Raw genomic sequence first — 7,468 nt, forward strand, 5'->3', positions numbered from 1 at the left:
AAGGAATAGCAGGAGGGAAGGCACATCTAGTGTAACTGTGTGTGTGTGTTTGTGTACATGGAGCAGAGCTTTTTACCCGATGCAGTGTTGAGCTTGCCCAGGAAGCCTTCACTATCTTAAAATTGCTGTCTCAAAGCGAGATCCTGAGCAGCTAGTGCATGGTGTCTAAAAAGCCCCCCCCCCAAGGCAACTTTGCCTAAGGGATATACATTGCATCTGAAACAGGTTGGGGGTTTCCCTGCCTCTTCTGGCCCTGGTATTCGAAGCATGCGATGTCTCTGCAGCTCTGTTGCTGAGCTTGCATGTGGTTGTGCTTTTGCAGATTCCTCTGAGCAGGGTGGATTGCTGGATTCCAAACCAGCCGATAGCCCGGTCGATTCAACCCAGCTGACAAAGAAGGGCAAGAAGAAGAAGACTGTGAGCTGGCCTGAGGAAAGCAAGCTGCGAGAGTATTTCTACTTTGAATTGGATGAGACAGAGCGAGGTGAGTGCCCTGTTCTAGAGAGAAGGTTTGTGCAAATAAACGGAATTGGAATGCGAAAACACACATGCCCAGCCCAGGGATTCCTTCTGCAGTGGCTAAGTCATAAGGCCACGTGGCAGTGAAAACAATTATTTTGGGCACTCTTGGTTTTTATCAAGGGTTACTTTGCAAGCAGTAATGTCCAGTGTTTATTCCTTTGTTTAATTAAAGCTTTGATATTCAGGAACTGAGGGTCCTCTAGGCTAACATATCTTGTTTGCTGTAGGAAAATTTGGAGTTTCTCTGTTGTGCTGATCAACAGAAAGGATTGGTTTTTCCTTTCAAGAAGTTGGTGTGGGAAGGCAATGATGAACTTTCAGTGTTGGCTCATGAGGGTCCCTAGCTGCATTGTTAAAAAGAGTTTTGCCAGATCTTATTTTAGGCTTACCTGTCTGCTCTATCCTCACAGTCAATGTGAACAAAATCAAAGACTTTGGCGAAGCTGCCAAGCGAGAGATGCTGAAGGATCGCGAGGCCTTTGAGACAGCACGTCGGCTCAGTCACGATGCCATGGAGGAGAAGATCCCCTGGGTCTACCCGAAGCCCATTGACTTGCCTTCTCCACTGGTTCAGCCGGGAAGCGGGAGCCAGGAGAAGTTCACCCAGGCTGAGCGCGAGAAAGGCATTTTGCAGGAAATCTTTCTCTCCAAAGAGAGGTAGGTGAACTCCAGCAAACATGTTGACGTGTGCATTTGAGCACTTGAGACCCTGGGTTAGATCCCTGGTATCTTCAGCAGATGACTTCCAGACTGAGTATAGGACACGGAAACTAGATGGAATATGGAAGTGACTATAGGTGATTCTCTAATTTTAGCAAGGATTCAGTCATGTATCCTGGAAGACAGCAGTGGAGAAACAGTATTAGTTACATGGTTGGGAGAGGAAATTCCATGGCTAGTCCCATTTTGGGGAGGACCTGGGTGATTATAGCTCTATCTTCCCGTTTCTTCTGCATTATATGGGCTCTCAGCAGTTCTCACCGTGCTTGTCCTCTCAGTGTTCCCATGTGGCAGGAGAATGACCTTTATTACATAGGGCACTAGGTGAACTGTCCAGAGTTGGCCAGGGATTTCAAGTTTCTTGGCTTCCCTAGTTTCAGGCCTAGCAATCTTAACTTAGGCAAGGTGTTATCCGTCTCTTCTCTCCCTGTATTAATTCCAGACCAATATTCTCTCTCTCTAGTGTTCCCGACAGTCCTCATGAACCTGACCCAGAGTCCTATGAGCCAGTGCCGCCCAAGCTCATTCCTCTGGATGAGGTAAGTGCTTTCTCACTTTGGTGGTTTCCAATCCCCTGCTTTGAGCAGAGGAAAATAAAATAATAAAAAATAGTGGCTACAAGAGGAGTGGGAGTGATAGCCAGGGCTAGTCTTGCAACTGTGCAGCAGGCCAATATTTTATTTTATTTTTTTAAGAGCAGGACACTTGATAGACAAAACCTCCTAGGTTCCCTATGCTAAGAAAGCATATTTAAGAAAGGGACCCCAGAAACCGTGTGCTCTATGCCTATTCCCTGCCCCCTCTCTGTGTTGGTTTCCCTTCTGTGTAGTGGAAACAAGCTGGAGAAGGGGAGTATTTTGGATCAGAAGCACAGCCCATCTCCCCTGGGCTAGAACAGCCGGCTCTCCCACCCACCCACCCGCCCCGTCTCCCTGGGTTTGAGCAGCCAGCTCCCCAGCAGCCAGCCTCTGCTGACTCCTTCTGTCTCCTCTGTCACCTCTCTCAGGAATGCTCCATGGATGAGGCTACCTACGAGGAAAGACTCGACCCAACCACCGCCTCGCAGTCTCCGGATGGAGCTGGGGGCTCGAAGCTGCCCCCGGTCCTGGCCAACCTCATGGGCAGCATGGGGGCAGGCAAGAACCCGCAGGGCCCCAACCCCAACTCCTCCATCAACGTGCAAGAGATCCTCACCTCCATCATGGTAACTAGAACAGCAGAAAACCAACCACAGCTGACCTGGCCTGCCATGCCTCCTTCTCACCTGCCTCCTTTGCAGTTGAGAAGCCGAATTTCTGCTGAACCAAACTATTGGCCCCATCTTACTGACACCTTCAAATAGGTGCAGAGACCAGAATCCTCCTCTTCCTCCTCTTCCCCTCATGAAATAAAAAGAGCAGGAGACTATCCCACGCTGCGCCAGGAAGAGAAGCTGATAAATGGGATTCTGTCCTGAAACCCATTTTCTGGTGCCTTCCTTTGCGCAAAACCGGAGTAGCTCTCCTGCCCCAGCTAAGCAGAGGTGTACGCAGGACCAGTGTAGCCAGTGGGGACAGGGTAGGCCAAGGCTTCAGACCTCCTTTCTAATCCCACGGCTTATCTTCCCCATTTATTGCAGGGTGGCTCCAACAATCACAAAACAGAAGAGCTGCTGAAGCAGCCAGATTACTCCGACAAAATCAAGCACCTGCTGGGCAACTTGCAGGGTCAGCCTGGACCGGGTCCTTCAGGAGGTGAGTTGGTTTCATTTGGCACCTTAATCCCTCTGCCCCCCATGTTGAATAGGCCTCACTGTTTCCATCAGCTGTCCTCCCAGATATGCCACACAGTTCCTCCCCACGAGTCAGTTGCGTAAGGCGCCATAGGGCTGCTTCCCTCCACTTTAAAATGGAGGCCTAAGTAAAGGACTAGGTGGCCCATCCAAGGCAGGACATGCCAAAGCTTTGTGTTCAAATTCCAGGCTTACAGTGGCTAACAGGTTGGGTTTAGCCTGGTGGTTATGAAGAGCTGTTTCTCTCCTTTCTTTTTTCTTTTTCTTTCATATACAGCTGTTTTTCTCTGTTTTGCGTTGATTCTCCTTTGCAATGGGACTCCATTAACAGTTCCTTTCTTCTCCTTATAGTTCCTCATGGACTGCTTGGAACAGGGCCTGGTCCAGTCCCCAACGGATTTCCCCCGGGGCCCAAAAACATGCAGCTCTTCCCTCCTGTAGTTCCAGGACCTATGCCTGGTAAGTAGAGATAGGTCCTTCCTAAAAAGAAAAGGCCTACATGGAAACATAGAATTGAAAAGCTGAAAGAGGGAGCATGAGAATCATCTAGTCCAATCCCCTGCAATGCAGGAATCTTTCACCCTGTGTGGGGCTTGAAACCACAACCCTGAGAACTAGAGACTTATGCTCTTACCAACCGATCTATCCCTGGGATTGGGGTGGGGGGGTGGGAATGGCGTATTCCTGAGAAACCATTGTCGGTTGTGTTTCTTTGGCTAAACCCAAAGCCACACTCATTGTGCTCCCCTTCTGTCTTCCCCAGGACCCCACGGGGGCCCAGTTGGTCCTAACATGCCTCCCGGCCCTGGCGTGCCCAGCGGGCCTCGAATGATGGGCCCACCCCCACCCCAGTGTAATGATGGCTACTGGGACCCTCCCGACGGTGGCATGCGAGGTGGGCCCCATGGAGGCATGAGAGGCGGCAGCCCTGGTCCGGGCCCTGGCCCCGGCCCTTTTCACCGTGGGCGAGGTGGCAGAGGCGGAGAGCCCCCTTTCCGTGGACGAGGCGGCAGGCGGAACGGCGGCCCCCCTAATGGTAGGGGTGGCCCTCCCAACAACAGCATGGGCGGTGGCCATGGAGGGGGACACGGCGGTGGCGGCCACGGAGGGGGACACGGCGGCGGCCACGGAGGTCACGGAGGAGGGGGCCACGGCGGGGACCACAGCAGGGGCCACCCCGGGGACCACGGCCGGGGACATCCTGGCGGTCATCCAGGGGACCACGGCAGGGGACATCCAGGTGGTCATCCAGGGGACCACGGCCGGGGATATCCAGGGGACCACGGCAGAGGTCACCCAGGGGACCACGGCAGGGGACATCCAGGGGACCACGGCAGAGGTCACCCAGGGGACCACGGCTGGGGGCACGGAGGCGGCCACGGTGGAGGTAAATACTGGAGGTTTTCAGTGCTCTTCCCTTGATGGGGTGGGATTTGCGAGGGTGTCAGCCCAGCATGCAGAGTTTCACAGGGAGGCAAGCAGCTGCTAAAAGAAAAAGCAAAAAGCAAAGGGGAACAGAAATGTTTGAATACAGATTGTCCGTCCCCTTTGTCTTTGGCCCCTAAAACAGATTCTTCAAATGTTAACTATGCTGCCCAGGGCATAGGATAGTCTCTTCCCATTTACTTTTAATAGCATGCTTTCTTTAGAAACTTGTTTTGCCATCTTCGGTTCTTTGTGATGCATCGCATTCTGGGTCTGCGGGTGGCTGGGATGTAACAGCATGTTGTGGGAAGGGATGCATGCAAAGTTACCCGAACTTCCTTCCCGCCGTGGCTGACTGCCCTGTCCCTTCCCTTTCGCCTCGCAGACAGGTCGGAGCGCCCCGTTTGCCGTCACTTCACGATGAAAGGCAGCTGCAGGTACGAGAACAAGTGTGCCTTCTACCACCCTGGCGTCAACGGGCCGCCCTTGCCCTAGTTGCAGGGCCCCGGGCCCCTCTCCCCAGCTCTTCTTAACTGTGGTATCAGCACACATTCCCATGTCACGGACTCCGGGACTTGAACCCCCAACTCTCGAGACTCATGCTGCATCCACCTTTTTATGGCTTCTGTGAGGCCCTTTAAACGTTTGGGGCAAGGGGGAGCCGACCACTCTCCCCTCCGCTGCTACTGATATGAACTGCCACCCCCCCCCCCAAAAAGAGGAAACCACTGGGAGGCACCTTCTCCGTCTGGTCTGTGGAGCGATGAGGCCACCCATGGCTGTGAAAGCACAAGAGATGTCAGGGCAGGATTTTGGGGAAAGCCGACCGACCTGTGTAAATATCCCTGTGAAAACCAGCAAAGGAGGAGGAGGCGGCACTGCAGCTCTGAAAGGCCTGCCTGGGCTGGACTGTATTCCACCACAGGTTCCCAGGAACCAGGCCTGCACTGAGGACTTTGCTTTTCCTCCGGCAGAACAGCTGGCCTCCGCAGGCAAACGCTGCCCTTTTAGGAACACGCACGTGATGCAGGGCGAGAAGCAGCTGCTTCTGGATTATTCTGCGGTCGATGAATCTACAGCCCTGGTTGAAGGCCCACTGGGAGATGGGGGAATTCCAGTAGTTGCCACTTGCACAATACCTTACTGGCGCCCCATCCTCTCCCCTTTGTCAAATCTTCCCCACTGGCTGCAGAGATGCGGTTTCCTTTGGTGCTATGTTTTGTCATTAGGGGAAACCTACAAACTGTTTTCTATGAAAACTCAACCTTGACTCTAATGATTTAGGGGGGTAATTTTTGTTTTCCTGATTTATGTTGTTGGTTGTGGGTTTCTTTTTTTCCTTCCTTTTTTTTTTTAAGTGTCTCACAAGGTGTGGGCTTGTCATTACATCTTATGTCTCCCATTCTCCTTGAAGTGGGTGCAGTCGCCCCTCTCCTGAGGGGAAGGAAATGTCTCTTCTCTCTCTAAGTTTTGTATATTTTGTACATTAGTAATAAACATGGTGGGAAAATGAGTTATCTAATTTAACCCTTGTCGTCTGGGCTGGCTGTTCTTTTCCCTGGCAAATAAATTACATTGTATTCATTGAAGCAGGGCTCGAGGGGGAAAGGGGTAAATGGTTATGAATTATTGCCTGAACCAGCCAATTCTCCAGCATAGGCTGGCTTGAGCGGTGCTCTCATGGAACCATCTGTCCAAGAGTGTTTCTTTTGCAAAAGAAAACGGAAAAAGAGTCTTTCTCCAGCAAACCAGAGACACATCTCCAGCCTTCTGTTCCTGCAAGCCCACATGCAGCAGATGAAAGCGATTACATTCTCTAGGAACTATCTAGTTCCCCAGCAAAATACTCTGAACCTTCTATCTGTCCCAAATCTACTACCAGTAAGCCTAGTTTCTAGTAAAGTGGTACCTTTAATCCGTTCCGGAGGTCCGTTCATAAACCAAAACAGGTTGTAACCCAAGGCGTGCTTTCGCCAATGGGGCTTCCAAAAAAAATTGGTTCGTAATCCAACAAAATTGAGTTATAATCCAGAAAAAGTTCGCAAACTGGGACGCACACTTCTGGGTTTGGCGTGTTTGTAATCCAAAACATATACAAACCAGACTGTTTGCAAACCAAGGTACCACTGTATTACGAGAAGAAAAGCTTATCTCAATCCACTTTCTTCATACAATGTATTTTTATACAACTCTGTCAAGTGTCCCTGCTTGCTTTCCCCCGCTGTTAGTGAACACACACCCGCTGTTATTTTTCCACACAGAGTTGCTTCATTTAGGTTGCCCCTTTTTTGCACGTTTTCTAAAACAAGTTTGTTGTAGAGTGCTGAGAATTTTTAAAGTTTCCTCTGAAGTTGAGCCAGGCAAGTTGGGGTTGACTCCTCTGTGCCATATAGGCCAGGCACCATCATGCAACTTGGCATCCGTCATCCCTGGCTGTTGTTGTGAGTCTCAGAAACTTGTAGAGAGGCCCACAGGTTTCCCCAGACCTGCTGTAGTTTGAAGAGACCCACTGTCTTGGCCTGTGTGTCGTCTTCACTAAACATGAAGCCTTCCTAATCTTCTGATAATTTCCACATCCATTTCTTAATGTGCAGGCATTATCTTCCATAATGCCAATGTCAAGGATGTGATCTGGGCATAGTTAGCTTGTTTTCTGAAGGGTTTTCCCATTTCGCACCAAACCTGAAACTGCAGAGCTACAAAACTAGGTATTTCATCAATTTTGGGGCAATATCTACTGATGGCAGGACACAACATTGTAAAGCCAGTGACATTAACATCATCCTTGGTGGAAGCAGTTTATCTCAGGTAGCTATACAGAGGTGGTTTTTCATCCTCAAAAGTTTTGCAGGATAGGTTGAATGCAACAAATACAGTGGTGCCTCGCAAGACAAAAATAATACGTTCCGCGAGTCTCTTTGTCTAGCAGTTTTTTCGTCTTGCAAAGCAACCCGCTTAGCGGCTATTAGCGGCTTAGCGACTTAGAAAAAGGGGGGGGGAGTCGGAAAAACTCGCAAGACGTTTTCGTCT

General features: G+C 50.6%; 1 protein-coding gene across 7 annotated transcripts in view; it reads left to right on the forward strand.

Annotated features, from left to right (window-relative positions):
* PPP1R10 (protein phosphatase 1 regulatory subunit 10) overlaps positions 1-5,965 on the forward strand; it is a 21,841-nt gene extending 15,876 nt beyond the window's left edge. For 2 of the 7 annotated variants that reach the window (XM_081852447.1, XM_081852448.1), the window contains 8 exons: positions 323-484; positions 933-1,179; positions 1,706-1,781; positions 2,249-2,446; positions 2,861-2,975; positions 3,365-3,472; positions 3,777-4,400; positions 4,824-5,965. In XM_081852447.1, coding sequence (XP_081708573.1) covers positions 323-484; positions 933-1,179; positions 1,706-1,781; positions 2,249-2,446; positions 2,861-2,975; positions 3,365-3,472; positions 3,777-4,400; positions 4,824-4,933 — 1,640 coding nt within the window. In that variant the 3' untranslated portion in view covers positions 4,934-5,965. The remainder of the gene's footprint in view (positions 1-322; positions 485-932; positions 1,180-1,705; positions 1,782-2,248; positions 2,447-2,860; positions 2,976-3,364; positions 3,473-3,776; positions 4,401-4,823) is intronic. The other 5 variants (XM_081852444.1, XM_081852445.1, XM_081852449.1 and 2 more) reach the window with 5 other exon arrangements.
* The last annotated feature ends 1,503 nt before the right edge of the window (positions 5,966-7,468 follow it).

This window comes from Podarcis erhardii (genome assembly GCF_964252035.2).
Source record: "Podarcis erhardii genome assembly, chromosome: 2".
In the NCBI taxonomy this organism is placed as follows: Eukaryota; Metazoa; Chordata; class Lepidosauria; order Squamata; family Lacertidae; genus Podarcis; species Podarcis erhardii.